The sequence below is a fragment of the Manduca sexta genome, chromosome 8, assembly GCF_014839805.1.
Source record: "Manduca sexta isolate Smith_Timp_Sample1 chromosome 8, JHU_Msex_v1.0, whole genome shotgun sequence".
NCBI classification, from domain to species: Eukaryota; Metazoa; Arthropoda; class Insecta; order Lepidoptera; family Sphingidae; genus Manduca; species Manduca sexta.
In genome coordinates, this window is record NC_051122.1 from 12,515,862 (window position 1) to 12,535,106 (window position 19,245).

Genomic DNA, 19,245 nt, shown 5'->3' on the forward strand with positions numbered 1-19,245 from the left:
TACACCAAAAAGTTATTAAGCATAAAAATCGTTAATTGGTCCCATATCGGTACATGTAATTAAGTCAAAAGAATATGATTGAAAAAATACATAGTTAAATGTTTGCACGCATGGTTTTGAAGGACAATTTGCCAAGGTGAAGCCATTGCTCAGTAAAATTATATTTACTCATTTTGCATGTTAATGGGTTTCGTATTCGCTCGATAAATTCCAATGCTACAAGGTCAACATAATCTGAGACTTCACAACGTCGTATTTTTTCCGTGAACTACAAGAATTTCAGAAAATTGTCTTACTTTTCTAAACTGACAATCCCAAAACTGCCTTAGAAGACAAGCAGTTGTGACGGATTTTTCACCTATGATCACGTTATCCAGTTTGGGTAGCATAACCTCAAGTACCAATTTACGAAATTCTAAATGTGTACACAATGGTCCCGAAAGATGACTTGCTGAAACATGCCCTAGTTATGCTTGCGTTGGGTAGCGGTTGCTATCGATACAGGGTTGAGGTCCACCAGTTTGCAAAGGGTCCCTGAATTACAAAACACATGAGTATCGATGTCCAAATTATTTACAATTTTAACGTCAGCAACGCTCCCACAATACCCATTATTCTGACAAAAGGTAACTGCATAGTATTTGCAGACCCACATTGACATTTGACACTTTTCTCTAATGAGAAATATGTCCTGATAGTCAGACTTCTTGTACTCTATTAACAGGACTTCAGAACCCTATATCTAAATGGAAGATAGAACTCAAAGACAATATATCTTAATACTGAACGTATAAAGATGAACAAAATTTATTGGCCAAGGTTTCACGTTTTCTAGTTTTTAACTGAGAGGAACGTAAAACAACATGTGATGATTCGTCAGCCATTCGTGTAAAAATGGAGTATGTAAATAACAATCTATTAATATTTATCGACAAGCTATAAACTTTATAGAAAATCTATCGTATATATAGCACAGGCCAACAAACAAGATAAACAATCTCAAATACATACAGAAGCCACACAATACTTCGACGGTTTGGATGCTATACAAGAATGTTGTACGTTTCACACCTTTCCCCTGTATTTAAAACTACCCACATCTCCTTTGTTCTTACCGTAAAACTAGAACGGCGATGTCATGTGCGATCTAGCTACATTTCTGCGACGACTATCGTGGGCACATGACGAGATCCATCAAACTTACTTTCTTCAAGAAACTTTAGCAATGTGAGTGAGCTTATTTCGCCTTAAATCTGCATTTAGAGAAATAAGTAGATATTATTATTCTAAATTTCATATACTACAAAAATTGACAAAAAAATCCAGTTTTAATATATGTGGAGATTCATTTATCTTCCTCCTTCGTATAAAACCACATTTCATAAATAATAAAATTGGAAAACTAATTCCAAACCGTCAACGACTGCGGGAGACAATACAACACAACCTAATTTGTGCTAACGTATTCGCTAGGGAGCAACCGAGTAGTCCTCTGCAGAGAACCGCACTGGAACATCTGCATTCACGCTTTTTCTTTCCACATCCGTTTTAAGATGCAGATATATTGTAAAAAAATGCATTAGAATTTAGAACGTATTTTTATTTTTAGAACGAGGCTATTCTCATTCTAATTTTGAAAATGCGTAATATATAGATTTTTACGGTTCGTATTACAAAACAATGATTGTGTATGATTTATGTTGTTAAAATGCTGTAAGCTTGTAAATTTGTTACGGGAGAAAATATGCGCCGATCGTTGATAATAAGGAGAGAGCAGAAATGTGTCGTAATTTACATATTCCGAATTCGTGTACGAACCCAATAATAACGTAAAATACAAGGTTGTACTTGTACGTAATAATGTTGAATATGCGATATCGTTCATTTTGCTATATTGTTGTAGTATACCTTGTATAATATTCTTAGATGTTATAATTATTCTAGCTCCGAGCGAATACGTGAATTTAGTGATGAAAATATTTTACCATTTAAAATAATGTCATCCATTCTTTTAAGTTTTGTTACCATATTAGAAATACGTATTTATCGTCTTAGGATATTGTTTGATTAACGAAATATTAATTCTAACTGAATATTTCGGACCAATTTTATGTAACCAAGTACGTAGTCGTGTTGTGTTTAAAAGTATTTGTTTTTATTAATTTCAATGTTAAATGTGAAATTAGAGTAATTATAATTGTAGAAATGGAATACACTTATACGTTTATTTCTGTAGTTTTACACAACTATGGAAGAAGAGGTTATTTATAGTAATATTTTTAAATATTTCTCTTTGTCCATATCGCCAAAATTTAAATGTACCGGGCTCTACTGTTGTATTCAAAATGTTGTCAGAAAAGAAAATCTCACATTTTGGTAACTTTGACCGTCACAAAAATATGATTAGCTTTTATTAGAGAGATTTTTATTTTTCTGGACATTTATTATAATCATAATAATTTACTATTACCACAATATCGTGCCCAGCACTTTCTTCACAGTTTCAATTAGCTAGTCACGTTTCGAATTTATAGCTTTAAATTAACATCATATCATCTGCTACTTAGGTATTATCGGTAAAAATTAGAGCGATACGATTTAAAATAAAAATATTGAAGCAATTTTTTGTTGATAGAAATATTTCTCTCAGTTTTGTTGACAAAGTATGAATTTTAAATTGTATTTAATCTGGCAAGTATAAAAAAATATCACGAATTTAACCTAGAATTTGTTTCGTTCTAACCATATTTCTATTATTCGGCTTTACTTGCTGGATAAAGTGTCTTAAGGAGTTATCTTTTAAATGAGCTCAATACACTCAACGAGATTGCTTCAGTGTTTGAGTCTGTCATAACGTTGTATTCGAGAGTAGTTTACGTAGAGAGATTGAATTAAAGTGTACGCTTGGCAAACCCGCCGCGGGCGAGATCCACCGTACATAGGTGTTTATGCGGTTTCCAATTTTATTGTGACGACATAAAGTTTATTATAGGATCTTGTTTGAAAGATGGTAAGGAGTTGTTAGTCAACGTTCCGAACGCTTGAGTGAGCTGAGAAATTAACTATGAAGCTCGGTTTACAGGAGCGTTTGTGGCATGCGAAGCGACGCGCCATTGCTTCTCTTAGCTTCTTGAGTTACGTATTGGACGTTAGCTATATCTTAGGCAATAACCAGAAACTTAAACGTCTATTCTTTATTTTTTTTTTTATTTATTATCATTTATTTTCCCTTTAGCTACGGTTTTGTTGCACTCAATCATCATGAAATTAACAAAAAAAAACTGCATTGGATTAGATGTTTATTCGCAGCCCGCCTAGTTTTATAAGGACCTATAATATCCTTTACATTAGAAGTGCTCAGCGGTTGGAGTAATAAAATTTGATAAATGGGACTAGTCGCGAATACAACAATAACTTAGTTTCCAAATGGAATTGATAGTAGTTAATAGATATGCGTAGTTAGGTCAATTTATCTTAGTTTAATTTCAAGGCATGGTATGCAAGTGAGGGATCATTCTACTAGTAGTACGAAAAATAGAAATATTTATTAAGATTTCAGACTTACTTGTTAAGTTCTAATACCGTGTCTTGGCGTGGTTCTTTGACGAATTTTCATGATACCGGGACATTTATTTTTAGAACACCGTTGACCAATTGTATTTAGAGCTACAACACTGAAACGGTAACAATTAGCTCTTCATTTTATCACCGATTTATTAACGTGCACAAATACTTTTTATTAAAAACTAGCTTCCGCTCGCAGCTTCGCCCGCGTGGATTTCGGACTTCAAAAATGGAGGGGGTGCTCAATTTGTCGGGATGTTTTTAATGTATGGTGGTATGCAGGTGGTCCGATTGTCCGGTCAGGGTCTAATGATGGGATCCTGGTGAAATCGAAAGAATCTTATAGCATGATTCAGTATTCACGCATGATGGCTTATTATTAGCGTATTTCATGTATAACTTTGGTGTTTCTATACCGATTTCTATGATTCTTTTTTATGAAATATTTAATAATGTTAACTTTTTAATTAGGGATGACTGAGAGTGTTATAAACGTAAGAGTAGACAAATATAATGAGAATGCTTCGAACTGCTAAGCTATCGGGAGTTACACGTGTTATTGTGAGTCAACCATAAAAGATAGACATATGCTGTCGTGGGATATATTTTACATAATTTTAAGGAGAACATTTCCGTTATACATGATATCAGCGTAGCTTTAACCATTAAGGTTGCACACGCGACGGAAGCTTAAAAAATGGAGTAACTTCTCCTGTTTTCCCAACATTTCTGCTCCTATTAATTGTAGCGTGATGAAAAGTATACTATAACCAGCGCAGGAGTATGACAAATAATAATACCAAGTTTCGTTAAAATCCGTCGAGTAGTTTTTGTTTCTATAACGGTTATACAGACAGACAGACAGACAGAGAGACAGACAAAAATTTTACTAATTGCATTTTTGGCATCAGTATCGATCCCTCATCACCCCCTGATAGTTATTTTGGAAATATATTTCATGTACAGAATTGACCTCTCTACAGATTTATTATAAGTATAGATAGATAAAGTTCATTCAGTTCATAATACATCCCGATAACTAAATAGGTCGTGTAATTTATATTTGAAAATAGAATTGTTCCGTTCAGCCTTTTAACGAGACTAGGTTTATTATAGTTTTTTTGAATATCGAACAACTAATTCGATTTTAAAATTAACCGACTTAATTGTGTCTATGAATTTAAAGTGAAATGCCGATACAAAATAAGCGAACTATGCAAATGGTGCCTGATAAATTAATTGAGTCGAAGAACCGCCAAAACCTAATTGTTTTCCAATATTGTTATATCGAATTAATTATGTTAATTGCTTCTTGCAAACTTTTGTATAAGCTGCGCTAGAAATAATAAATTATAATGCAATCATATTTTATAACCTCTTTACTCATTGAATTAAAGTCCACAGATAAAACAAGTAAAGGACCCAAGGGTGAAAAAAATGAAACAGGGCGGAATAAATGTGTCGACTGGTAAACGATAGTTATCATTCGTCAGTCAACTCTACCTGGACTCCACTCTACTTAGGACGGGCAGAGGAGTCCCTTTGCCAGGCCGAAAAAAAATATAAATAAATGTAGGTCGTTACATAGACTAGCTGAATATTCTTTTTAAAATCATAACAAAGAATAATAAAAACAAAAATCGTGGGAATATATACGTAATCCGCGATGCGCGGGTCATTTCGCACTTTACCGTTTTTTTTTTCACCCAATGAATCGTTTCAGACTTAGTTTATTTACATTACAACGCGGTATTAGAACTTTAATAGCAATTTCTTTATTATTATATTTATAAATATTTTCTGCAATAAATACCACTTAATTTCTATCCAAATAACGAATTGATGCAAAATATTTACCTACTTATGAAATCATATTTTACAACTAATACGATATGCACAGATATTAAAATTAATAATAATATTAACAGAATTTAGCCAAAGTTTCAAGACTTCTGCAGTGAACACAAATCTTTCTATTAGGCATACACATTATTGTAAATAATATATAATTATATTGCCAAAAGTTACTCAGTGAACAATTATTTCAGATTCAGAAGCTTTCTTTTTTATGGTAAAATATTAAGAAAATCTGTTATAGTCATAATATTATGGTCGGTTGAATTAGAAATATAGTATTGCGGAAACCCTACCGACATTACAACACACACTATACAATAATAAAAACAAAATAGCTATTCAAATAATTGTCGGCTGAGTAACAGAACAACATATTCTCAATTGTTGCACGTCCTACAGTAATTAAATTTAAATATTGGATAATAATGGTATGTGATATTTTGCCTGTTGTTTATATATTTTGCGTAAATTAAGAAAACAGCTTTAATGTATAGATATAAGATCACGAATTAACCTTATATTATTTTCAATTACATGCACGAACGTATTATATTTAGATAAGTATAGTAACAATGCTAATATTATATTAATGGCTTTTTATTACCCTGGTCTCTGTAAAGGTAAGCACACACTTAAGCTAACCGCACGCAGTAAACTCGAGACATACGAGTAGACAAACCCAAACTAACATTACATTGGAAAAGTGTAAATTCTGTTCAATTTACGAAAGTGTAATATAAGATTTTTTAATTTAAATGCTACTGGTTTGATTTGGGAATAAACCGGTCGCAATCCCAGAGCCATTACACCATCTCTAATAGTGTGCGGTTAGCTGTAAATTGTCACGCGTTTTAAAATATTTTTTTTTATTAATTGCATTTTTTATTTTAAATAATCATTATAACACGGTATTTTAATACATTCTCGTATAAATATATACTCAATACAATGTATTTCTGCCTATTCCACAGGTTATAGATACAACTATATTAGAGATTTTATGAATTCTGACCAATGATTGTCCAATAAATTCACATTATTGTTAAGATAAATGTACATATATGCAATAATTACATTTTAATTAGCTTAATAAACTATTAAATATATTTGTGTCTTATTTACCCTAAAATCCTTATAAATACATATTCTGTTAGATAATATATTTACTTTATTACCTATTATACCTACTGAATGACGAAGCGAGCAATAAACCATAATCCCATACGTTATATTATACTTAATTACAAAAAATCTGTCTTAGTTGTACTGCAGGCGTAGTACGGCAGCGCTCTGAGGTCATGGGTTCGAATCCCGGATCGGGAAAAGTGCTATTTGGGTTTTTCTGCTCAGTAGCAGTCCGGAGTCTGGAATTTGTGCCCGATATGGCTATAGGCTCGCCCGCTATAACATCATGTGACGGAACACACTTGGCAAAAAGTTAGTGCCCTGGTTGCGCCTCTGCATACCCTTTCAGAGATAAATGCGTGAACTGTGTGTTTATGAGCAGTCGTAAAGCTAACCAAATCAAACCAGAGGTCTTCTCGCTATTTAATAAAAAAAAACAACGCAATCGTTAATAAGTACCTATCTACCTTTACAAAATAAATAAGTAACTGACTACTAGCTACTACTTTTCTTCTTACCTCAAGTAAGTACTACCCAGTTACGTCCGAAGACTCTTGACTTGAAACGTCCTAAGCATTATGCGAGACATTCAATACAAGTTTGTATTTTAGGTAAGGTAAATTCGTTTTAGCTTTCTAAACATAGCACGTAGCGACATCTGTTGACAAAATAGGGACCAGGTGTATAATATGTCATAATTTATTTAGTTTTGGATATTTTGTTTAGTGGAAACTATAGTATTATTGTATGCAACAAAGCTGGATCATCTATTCATCATTCATCAATTTTAAAATACATCATCTTTAGTGTGCTGTAATAAGTTTCTTATGTATTTACATAGATGGCGCTTTACGACTTGGAATAGATAAAAATTATAAGAGATAACAGTAACATGTTAATGATAAAATATATTAAACACTACCCAATAAATTTCAAAAATACAATTAATCCATACAATACAGTAAATTTTAACTTTATACAACTGATCTTGCATTGCTGATGCTTACATTATGTTAGGAAGGTACATTCTACTAACACATAATATAGGTTCTATAATCTTGCAGAATACATGACAATATTAATATTATTATTCTTATTTTTTCATATGAGCTGGTCTTCAATAAAAGAAATTGACAATATTGCCCAAATTATTATCCTTTCAGCTGTATCTATATATATAAAAATGAATTGCTGTTCGTTAGTCTCGCTAAAACTCGAGAACGGCTGAACGGATTTATCTTATCTTGGTCTGGAATTATTCGTGGAGGTCTAGGGAAGGTTTAAAAGGTGAGAAAAATTCGAATAATTGCCGGGAAAATCCTCAAAACAGCATTTTTCTATTTCCCATACAAACGTTTTCTAACTAATACGTAGAGTCAATTTGAGCTTTATTGCTATTGTATAAAGTTCACTGTTGTCTAAGCAATGTAGGTGTGTTCCTAACATCAAAGCAATGTGCGTTGGAGCACAGAATATAATAATGTAATGTCGCGTTCTGAAACTCAACAAAAGTGATATCGCGGACCCGACTAAATTGAACAGTCACAAAATTTAATATATCATTAGTTATTATTTGGTTGGCTTCACGATATTATTTCTTTTGTTTTACTTTAAAATGCATGTTTTCGTTATGGACAATTTTTGAGCTACTTTTGCATATCTATACTTATAATAAATCTGTAGAGAGGTCAATTCTGTACATGAAATATATTTCCAAAATAACTATCAGGGGGTGATTAGGGATCGATACTGATGCCAAAAATGCAATTAGTAAAATTTTTGTCTGTCTGTCTGTATAACCGTTATAGAAACAAAAACTACTCGACGGATTTTAACTTAACTTGGTACACTTATTTTTCATACTCCTGAGCTGGTTATAGTATACTTTTCATCACGCATAGCATAGGAGCATAGCAGTGATGGAAAATGTTGGGAAAACGGGAGAAGTTACTCCATTTTTTAAGCTTCCGTCATTTCGTGTGCAACCTTAATGGTTAAAAGTTCCTTCGATTTCACCAGGATCCCATCATCAGACCCCTGACCGGACAATCGGACCACCTGCATACCACCATAAATTAAAAAAACATCCCGACAAATTGAGCACCTTCTCCATTTTTGAAACCCGAAATCCACGCGGGCGAAGCTGCGGGCGGAAGCTAGTATATGATAAATAACATATCGTACCTACAAACAACATTATATTTAAGGTCAGGTGGGGCAATTGCGCTGACGGGGTAAGTGCACCTGCCCTAAAAAATCGAAAACTATTGATGTTATACAATTACCGCAATCTTATATTTATGCTACTAACTGAAATACAGTTCCAATAAAAACCATAAATGGCTCTGTTCATTTTAATACGATTTATTCGCCATTTTATTTTAAGTGTCATTTAAACCTGTAAACAGAGATGACACTGTGAAAGATAACATCAAATATTTTTAGATATTTAACATATTTCTGTAAACCAGTAAAGTGAGTACATAGTTTAAACCTATTATTTTAACTTCCTGCCTGAATTTTATTTATATATACTAAAATAAAGGATTTTTCAGCAATGCGAAAAAATGTACCTCAAAATTGTCGAGTAGGGCAAGTGCGCCACAGTTACTAGTCGTATGGCACACTTGCCCCTGAACCATATATTACCAACCTTTTTTGAAAATATGTTTTACTAATATGAATTATTATTATTAAAATGTTATATTGTATTTTGTTTTGAGCCGACTTAAATAAAAGGGCGTATTAGTTAATTCGTTTTTACAAAAGAAAAAATGAAATACCTTGGTCTAGGGCAACTTTACGTGACGAGGTTGCAACTGTTCGATCAGGCACGTTATCTGGGTATAATGCAGCTAAAACATTCAATGTCATAAGGCCAAATTCTAAGTAATTGAGTTCTAAGGCATTCAAAATTGTTAATTCCTACTTTTTTGTATGCTTTTTTTTAGTTTTTAGAAATAAAATGGATTTTGTATTAGGGCTACCATTTTTTTATTCCAACATATCCACACACAAAACTCTAATATTAATACCTAAATATAGCAAAAAAATATTCTAAAATGTTTTGAACCCCTGATTTACGGCGCACTTACCCCGAATTTGATTTGACAGCCATAGTTTGTTATAATATTGAGTGTTTAAAAATTATCCAAGAGGAATGCGAGTAAAACTTATTTCTCTATGGACTAAAATGAGTGTTTTCTTTATAATATTGCATATTGGCGTTTTTTTTTTACACAGGCGCACTTACCCCATTTCCGGAGGCAAGTGCGCCTACTACCATTTTTTTTACTTTGAGCAAAATATTATTAATTTATGGTCCGATTTCCTTGAATGGCTATAGGTTGTTACAAAATACCAAATATTCTTAAATTAATAAAATTACATTCTTAAGTCAGCACAAAAAGAAATTATTTTACATTGAATCCAGCTATGAAAATTTTATGGCGCACTTCCCCTGACTGACCTTACTATAAAAAAAAAAAAAATTATAGTGGGCTTGTGTTACAAAATTTAAAAGCTAACTACACAGACCAATGAATGATTTTTATTTCTAAATCACTCACCAAAAATAAAATATTTTGACAGTAGTGAGAAAACGCATTACAAAAAAAGGCATGTCCCAGTGTACACACTGAAGATATGACAAAACTACTTAAATAAGAACGGAAAAAACTCATAATTTAGCCAGGAATGCTTAATAAACACATTAGGTCTACAACAAAAACACAAAAAACTGCTTAAAAATATAATATATTAAACTTGTACAAAATTGCAATAATCATAAGCTTAAATCTAGTGGAATTGTTACCATCTAAGTCCCTTATCATGCAAATCCTTTTTAGCCTCAATAATCTCCTGCTGCAACTCCTTGGCCGCCTGCTCGCAGTTGTTAAACGTGAAAACTCTGAATAAAACCACGGTGACAGCATACAGGCCGAACAATATGACGAAAAGTATTGGAGAAACTAGAATTATGTTCATGTATTTTTCTATAAGTGGATGCCTAACGTAGCCGCCGATTAAGGAGTACCATACCGCAAACACGGCAGATATCACCGATATCCATTCCAAAAGCTTCGTCATTGTTCTGTAAAAAACGAAAACAAATGGTTGATTAATCAAGATTATAGGTTACTGGAGAAATACATTGAGAATAACAACTGTACCTGAATTTCTATGCATATATCCTGTAAAATTGTTAAATTAACTGGAATGTACTAGATTATAGAATGTTTTTGATTCATGAAAATAAATATTCAGTATTGCCGACGTTACTGAGGAATTGACGTTTGACGTATACTCATAGACATATGATTATTGACATAAACTTCTATGTTTTCGAGGATAGGTACGCGAAGGTAATATGATATTTGGTGTACAATTACAAATAATGTTTAACTTCTCAATATCATTTTTATATGTCATAATACCTTGATTCCGGTCCACTGTGTTTATATTTTTTTTTCTTCGTCCTTAAAGGACAGGCTATGATCTTACGACCATACTGCCTCTGTGTTTATAATTGTTTCGTTGCAAAATAAATTTGAAATCGTTCAGAAATAAAACTAATCTAGTTTTTTCAACAATGCAACTCAAATAACATGTTATTATAGGAAATGAATTATAATATTTATATGAATATTATATTTACCTTGGAAGTTTTTTTATTTTTAACATGTAAGAAAAATATATTCATATGTTTTGATTTGACAAACCTAAATATTATTTAACTTCGTTTAGGAACAAAAATAGTCATGTATGATGTACCTAGGTATTGTCAATGTCAAAAACAGATGCGATTTGCAATTTATTCCAAGTTTACTTGACAAAACAAAGCATTTGAAATTGTTTTATGACATTATATTTTTGTTATTTCATCATAAAACATGAATGAGATTGATGATAAGTTCTACTATGTGTACAGTTCGTCCTTGGACCATAAAGTTGAAATAAAAATGTAAGTATGTTCCCGCAATTTCCTCACTACAGTCTTTGTGCTAGAAAGTAATTTTATGTGGTAATGTTGCATAAAAATGTTATAAAGTAGTGATTGCACTTGCCAGTTTGAACTGAGTAATGAGTGCAAATTTCGTTGCAGTAATTGTTTGATTTTTAGGTCTGCATAAAATTACTCGCGGCTCCGCCGATGTCTAAATCCATTGCCGGGATAAAAACTAGTTTATGGACCATATAGTTTATGGATCTCCAGGATGGTACCAATAGTTTCAGGGATTAGCATGTTCAAGGAAAACTACTCTTCAGCTATAACTAATAATATAGATTTTTAAAGCATAGATAGCTACAATTAAAGTACTTATTTTTTTACCCTCTGTAACCAATAGCATAAGTATCTAATAACCTACTTATTTAAAATGTAAATATAATCAAGCTTACTTATTCATTGATAGAGACTAAAAACTAAATTTATGACATCTTCAACATAGTTTCCTGTACGCATAGGATCGATTCTACAGTGTTCATAATATATAAAATTGCATTCAGCAATAGACACCAATAGAATGATTAAAGGAATATTTATGACTCCTATAGTGTTACAAAAAATCTTCCATCATAATATTTTTTTTCATCTACAGACTTTTTAAATTATGGGCATGTATTGATAGTAGAGGTCCCTTAACATCAAGAGACCTATGTTATAAAAATTTGCTAAAAATAACTACAAATAAATATTTCTTCATTATAAACACATCTTCAATTTAATTAGCTCAATGTAACAAGGGCAGGCAGATTATGTTTCATGTGGCTTTACATGCATTACATTAGTGGCTAGAATGTTTTTGATTGAAAACATTGTATCTAACTGATGCTGGTATCATATTCCCGATACTTAGTATGAACCTATCCAGTGGAGAAACTGTATGTTAAAGATCAATGGCAAGATTATCAAAAAATGCCCACCTCACATGCCAAGATATATTATTTGTATTTGTAACATGAAAAATCTGTATACATTTTTGTGAGTGCCCTTTTTTTAACTATATACAAAAGTAAAAATACCCATCCCATTAAGCCAGGAGCCCCTCAAGCCAGTGGCCCATAGCATTTTTTCTTCACGCCAGCTTATTGGTCTACTACTGAACTTATCTTACTTTTTAAGAGTGGTGGGACATCTACCATAATAGTCATGCTGGTAATTAGGTCTAACCAAAGTAAAATTAAACCTTATTTTATTGGTAGATCTTTAAATAATGTTGAGAGTTTATGTAGTCATAATTTTTCTTATGAGTAGATGACTCATTGACTACTATAATCTATGGGTAATGTGGAGATTATATATTTTAAACAATGAGTAAATATTTTTTTACCAATGCTGTACAACTTACTAAATAATGTAAGAGTTAATGCCACAATCCTCGTTGGTCTATTTCTGTGAAATTTAGAAAAGTTAGTCTTAATTATTATGCATAGGTATTAGAATATGAAGGCTCTAAGAGAAGCTATAGTAAAAAAAAGTACATTTGAAAAACATATTGCTTAAGTTTGTTCCACAGCTCATAGTTATAAATAGAGGAAATATGTGATAATTAATCTTAATAAGAGATTAGAAATAAACACACTTTATGGTACATATTATCATTAAAGTTATCATTGGTTAATTAATTTTCATTGCTTCATAAATATGATTATATCACTTTACACTTCAAAGGTAATCTTTACATCATTGTATGTTGATATTATTTACCTTAGGGAAATATAAATTAAAACATTGTTACATTATTAGTTGTTTATATCATGTAGATTTTAATCAACATCAAAAAGCAAGTGTCAACACTTCCTCATAGATTTGTTTTCAGAAGGAACAAGACTATTTTTTTGACTGTGGTACTTCAATCAAAAATTTATTATATACTAGCTCTGCCCGCGGTTTTGGCTGCGTGGAAATCTGTGTGTTTACATAGGTTTTTTTCCCGCGTAAATCCCGACTCCCCAATTTTTTTACAATCATGTGACTTCTTCAACAGAAATCGTTATATTTCAGTCGATTTACATAAAACCGTAATGCACTATTAACCTAAACCTTTCATGAATTGTGTTATCTTTTAGTAAAAACTGTACAAAAATCCGTTCAGTAGATTTTGAGAAAATTGATCACATACAAACAGACAGCTTTTGGGGACTTTGATTATAATATGTATTGATGAAGATACTATTTTAAATCAAATATATTTATCAGTCAATCAGCCTATTGCTATGGCCATCTGCTGATAATACAATTTTTTATATGAAAGAAGAATAAAATTAGCGATTAAAATATTTGTTTCAGAGGTACGCTAGAAGGCAAACGCACAAAGCCTGAATATGACAAGCTGCTATCTGACCCAATGCTCAAATTCTCCGGTCTGTATCAGGAAGGCTGTTCAGACTTGTATGTGACTTGTCAGATCCTAAGCGATGGAGTGCCTCTCGCATTGCCAGTCACCACATCATACAAGGCATTCACCAATAGATGGAAGTAAGTTAGTTATTACTGTTATTATTATTTTTTTCAACTGCCCATTTGTTATTCGACATGAAGTTATTCTGTAGAAGAATAGATAATTGCATTCATCTAGCGAAAGAGAAAATCTCCAGTCACAAGGTGTCCTGTTTACTTGAGAATGCCAACAGCAGTTGCTCTAGAGCAGCGGTCGGTAACATGCGGCCCACACACGTTCTGTTTGTGGCCCGTGATTGTTTTGTAATAAGGCTTAAACATAAATGTATTAAATTAAGAGTAAGGTCATCTAAAACAGGGTTTCTAGGTTTAATGTTATATTTTGCCACCTTGTGGCCCTTGCCTACCAAAAGGTTGCCGACCGCTGCTCTAGAGTATTGACCTTGAAGTTGTTTTCTAATTAGTCAATTTGGCAATTCCATCTCGAAGTCCACACCCATGTCAATAGATAGGGTTGTATATCAATTTTGCCATTTTTGACTACTGAGTCAGGTAAAACGCATTTTTGAAGCAAATTGCAGAAATAATTAATATACCCTGTCAAACCCCACCCCTCTCGGGGGAACTTGTGCAAATTGTGTTGGAAAAACCCCATACAAAAGTATTGCCTGGCATAATAATTATACTCATCCATTATAATCATTTTCTTATTTTAATATAAAAAATTCAATGTAATATTTAGAATGTACGTGTTCTGTTGTAATAAAAGCTCTGGAAATTTCTAACACAGTACACATAGCTTTATTACATTGGAGCCAGTATTTTATTGTACTAGGTGTTACTCGCGTCTTTGCCCAGTATAAAAGTCCCTAAAACATTGTAGCGATTTATAGCGCTGCTAGTAAGACGCCAGTGCCGTCTTTTAAAGAAATATATAAAAAAAATCCCATTATTTTCTATTGGATCAAATTACTGGGATAACAATATGCCTTAGTTTTAATCCAAGATGTTATGGTCTATCCATGAGCCAAATTTCATCCAAATCCGTTCAACTGTTTCTACGTTTACATCTGTCAAACATTTAAACGAATTGTCGACCCTGATTTTTTGGTCACGCCAACATAGACTCCCGTCGACTCCTGTGCACCCCTGGGGTCCACCGGGACCACTTTGGGAATCAATGATTTACACAAACGTTTGCATTAATAATATTAAGTAAGGTGACATTTATTTTAACTTCATTATTTATTTATCACAGTTGGAACGAATGGGTGACTCTGCCGGTGTTCTTCAGTGACCTGCCCCGTAACGCGACCCTCGCCATGACGATATATGACTGCGCTGGCCCTGGCAAGCTGATGGTGGTGGGTGGCACCACCATATCGCTGTTCGGCAAGCACGGCATGTTGAGACAGGTATGACTTGTTTTAATAACTGAGTATAGGTGAAAGCTATTTGATATCTTTGGGTAATAAGTATTGCAATTATTTAAATTTAAAGCATGCCCCATGCCGTTAGATATACGAACTTTAAAAAAAGATATATTTTAAAAATCATACTTATCATCTAACATCTCAAATATCTTACATCAGGACAAGATATTTAATTAAATGTCTTCATTTTAACAAAATTAATAAACAACGAAAAAAGTTAACTTAATTTTTCAAATATCTTACATCACAAAAAAGTAATTAATTAAGGCGATACCTCAAGGTCCATTTTCATACATTTTGTTTCGGCTTTAATCTGGGTAACTAAACAAGTATTGGCAAGTAAAGAATTTAAATTCACGTCTAGTTAGTGATTAATTCTCGCAGTTGAAAGAAAAACGTAAAAATAATTAATAATCATGGATATTTCTGCCTTTAAAATTTCGTCATATTAAATTTTAAAGGCCGAAATATCCATGATTATTAATTATTTTACGTTTTTCTTCAACTGCGAGAACTAATCACTAACTAGACGTGAATTTAAATTCTTTACTTGCCAATACTTGTTTAGTTACCCAGATTAAAGCCGAAACAAAATGTATGAAAATGGACCTTGAGGTATCGCCTTAAGTGTCTTTCTTTTAACAAAATTAATAAATGAAAAAAGAAATTTGCTTAACTCTTATGTAAAAACAAATATTAAAGTGTTACAAATTACAATCAATATTTATGTTTATTATGATACTTTGACTTTTATTTTGTTCTCAACTTGATGAACATTGAACGTGACTTCAAAACTAGACAGACCGGGTTATCTTAGTGATCAGATTATATTATTATTTAATATAATACAACATAATAAAAATAAGATTAAATATTTTATCACCAACTACCTACACACCGCTACATATTAAAACAAATCAAACTGAACATTTTATACATATCATTGGTAAATTCTTGTTTGTTTGTGTATGTTTCAATGTACATAAAAATTGGGAAAATGAAATATAGTCAGAGGTGTAAAAAACATCAAGTCTTTGCTTTTGATAGATTGCTTTTTTATATATATTTTTTTTATTGTAATTTTAGAGTACTTTCGAAAAGAAAAATAAATAAAAACGAAACTTTTACTCGGACATTAAAAAACCTTACCCAGGTACCTTATTAACCGGGGAGGAAGTGAATAGGTAATAACTAAAAGTTTGTAATTGTATCAGTCTTCTACGTCACTGAAAATGGTAGCTATGTCGCTTTTAAACAAACTTTACAATAATGATTTCTTATGTTTAAGTGAATATTAGACATTTATTTATTTCGTGTTTAACAAAACGATTTTTACATTTGAACTTATATCCTATGGACTTCATGGACTTCACACTAGGCAAGCCATGGCAAATCATGGATATTTCGGCCTTTAAAATTTAATATGACGAAATTTTAAAGGCCGAAATATCCATGATTATTAATTATTTTTACGTTTTTCTTTCAACTGCGAGAACTAATCACTAACTAGACGTGAATTTAAATTCTTTACTTGCCAATACTTGTTTAGTTACCCAGATTAAAACTGAAACAAAATGTATGAAAATGGACCTTGAGGTATCGCCTTAAGGACCCAAATCTTAGCTTAGTTGCCTATAGTACACCTTCTTTTTAACGCTGGCCTTATTATTGAAATAAAACTATTTACGTATTTTATCGCGGTTGTTTATATTATTATTTTCTCCCGACGTTTCGAAGACTTGGCAGCCTTCATGAGTTCGCCCCGTGACTTGCCTTTTATTTAAAAACCTTCTAATTTGAAATGCAATATACCAAGTGCAGCCGCGATCCACAATAGTAAACGAAACGACATAAAAAAAAACAAGTTTTCGATCATAAAAATATTTCTTTATGAAATATGAATTTAATTTTTTTACCTGTATTATGTCACGTGTAACGTGGAATTTATGCAAGTTTTAAGATTTTTTTGTGTCTGTACGAGTGTACGTAGCCAAGGTTTTCGTCTTAAGTGTTTCACTCATCAGACCCTTTGTCTTCTCTTAATAAAAAAAAAACGCATTTGATATATTTTTTTATATCCGAAGTGACAAAGTCGCGGTGGTTCTGTAAAAATATGTGCTGGATAAAACAAAATGTAGGTATCAATTATAAATGAAGGATTCCTGAACACTTCGCTATAATGTACTACGTACTAGATCTGACGTTCCCAACACTCACTGTGTTCAACTAAATTGTACTGCAATCCAGCATTGATTGCCATTTTACTCATATTTAAAGCGCTTTAGCACTGCTTGTTTAAAAAGTTTGGTTAGACGACAATTGTTGTTTTAACGCTGCAGCGACCTTTAGTTCTAACTCCCGATTTTGAACAATAGTTTATATGATAGAATATACATCAATGCCTGAACTCTATTTTTCGTCTAAAGAAACATCTACGCGGACGGTCAAGTAGTCGACGAGCGTAAAGAAGTTAAAGTATACCTACGCCTTAAAACTTACTTAAATTTTAAAGAAACCTGAGCCCTCTATTAATTAAAACGCAACCGCGCGTCAAACCTAGTCTCTATAAAACAAGTTTTCAATCATAAAATTATACATATAAATTATGCATATATCTTACGTATGTACATTATCACGTGGCTTTCGGAATCCCATACAAAATGCTAATGAATTACCACAGCCATGAAGAAACCGCGTTTTAACTGGACTGGAATAACTAGTTTCAAGCCTCCGACTTAACCATATGAACGTTAAACTGTACTGTGTTACTTTAATTATTTACTGCAGTGTTAAATCGTGATTCGTTTAAGGCTCGTTTTAATGTTTTTGTGTAAATATAAGCAAGTGACAGTGTTTTTCATTTTATGTTTTATAAAATATATTGAAGTGTAATTGACAAAATATTTTGATAGAGTTTGTCACCTGCTTATTAGATATGACGCTACATCGCTACTAGATTCTGAGTTGTGAAAAGTTAAGAATCTTGCATTCCGAGAGCTATTTAAGTTGTGATTTTTTTTTTAATTATCGGGATTTTATGGTTAGCGAATTTGTTAAGTATTTTTACAGATCAATGTTCTGTATAGTTTTAAATGTGTATAAGGTATTCAATGGCAGAATTGGGTGGTGTATTTATACCTACATAATAATCTAGTACATAAAAATTACACATGGCATTAGAATTACATTTTCCATCCATAAAAGTTTGTAAACTTTTGTTGGTTACTTTTCCTTTTCGTAGTATTCAATTATCTGTAAAAATCTAAAAAAATGTATTAAAAGTTTTTTTACTTCGTTAAAGTTTTGTAATCAAATAACTGTATTTAAAGCTGATTTTTATTTTTATAAAAAAAAACGATAAAATAAGAATGTGACTCTGAATTCAATGTTAGAAAAAAAGCGTAATTTGTGATGTAAATGACTGTATAATATTATGTGAACATCAACTGTGATATAATAAAATTGATCAAGATATTTGCGGGAAGATATTTTGAACGCAAAGGCCTTCGAAAAGTGATCCGTGTTGTTCATCTGGGTTGGGTGTACACTTCATCACCAGTAATGGGTATGTAGAACTATATTATTGTGTATTTGTTTTTATGAATTCGATTCCCAAAGCATGACAAGGATTATGAAGGTAGGCTGGCGTAGTAGGCATTTGTATTATATTTGTATTTACTCATTAGGATACAAATCACTAAAACCAATATAGACACATTACCGTATTCGATAAAAAATGCTTTAAATGATTATGGCTACCTGATATGAGATTTATGTCCAGATACTGATTCTAAAATTATATCAAAAATAATTTAAAATATTGTATTAAAATCAGGAACCATTCAGTCAAATTAATAACATTAT

General features: G+C 32.0%; 2 protein-coding genes across 4 annotated transcripts in view; one reads left to right on the top strand and one right to left on the bottom strand.

The window, feature by feature from the left end:
- Nucleotides 1-10,283: 10,283 nt before the first annotated feature.
- LOC115444788 (dolichol-phosphate mannosyltransferase subunit 3) lies at nt 10,284-11,060 on the bottom strand. 2 transcript variants are annotated; one of them, XM_030170700.2, is made up of 2 exons: nt 10,983-11,060; nt 10,284-10,639 (listed from the first exon to the last, which is right to left on the bottom strand). In XM_030170700.2, the coding sequence occupies exon 2, from the start codon at nt 10,633-10,635 to the stop codon at nt 10,357-10,359; it is 279 nt and encodes a 92-aa protein (XP_030026560.2). In that variant the 5' UTR covers nt 10,636-10,639; nt 10,983-11,060; the 3' UTR covers nt 10,284-10,356. The 2 variants fall into 2 exon arrangements, 1 of the variants encoding a protein (XP_030026560.2); XR_003938759.2 differs by lacking the exon at nt 10,983-11,060 and adding an exon at nt 10,719-10,976 and having other exon boundaries at nt 10,285-10,639.
- A 254-nt stretch (nt 11,061-11,314) lies between these two features.
- The window catches only part of LOC115444773 (phosphatidylinositol 3-kinase catalytic subunit type 3), a 29,160-nt gene continuing 21,229 nt past the window's right edge, over nt 11,315-19,245 (top strand). Inside the window, exons 1-3 of one of the 2 annotated variants that reach the window (XM_030170679.2) lie at nt 11,315-11,509; nt 13,838-14,026; nt 15,207-15,363. In XM_030170679.2, the coding sequence (XP_030026539.2) occupies nt 11,439-11,509; nt 13,838-14,026; nt 15,207-15,363 (417 nt within the window). In that variant the 5' untranslated portion in view covers nt 11,315-11,438. Of the gene's footprint in view, nt 11,510-13,837; nt 14,027-15,206; nt 15,364-18,761; nt 18,947-19,245 lie in introns of those variants that run through there. The other variant, XM_030170680.2, reaches the window with a different exon arrangement.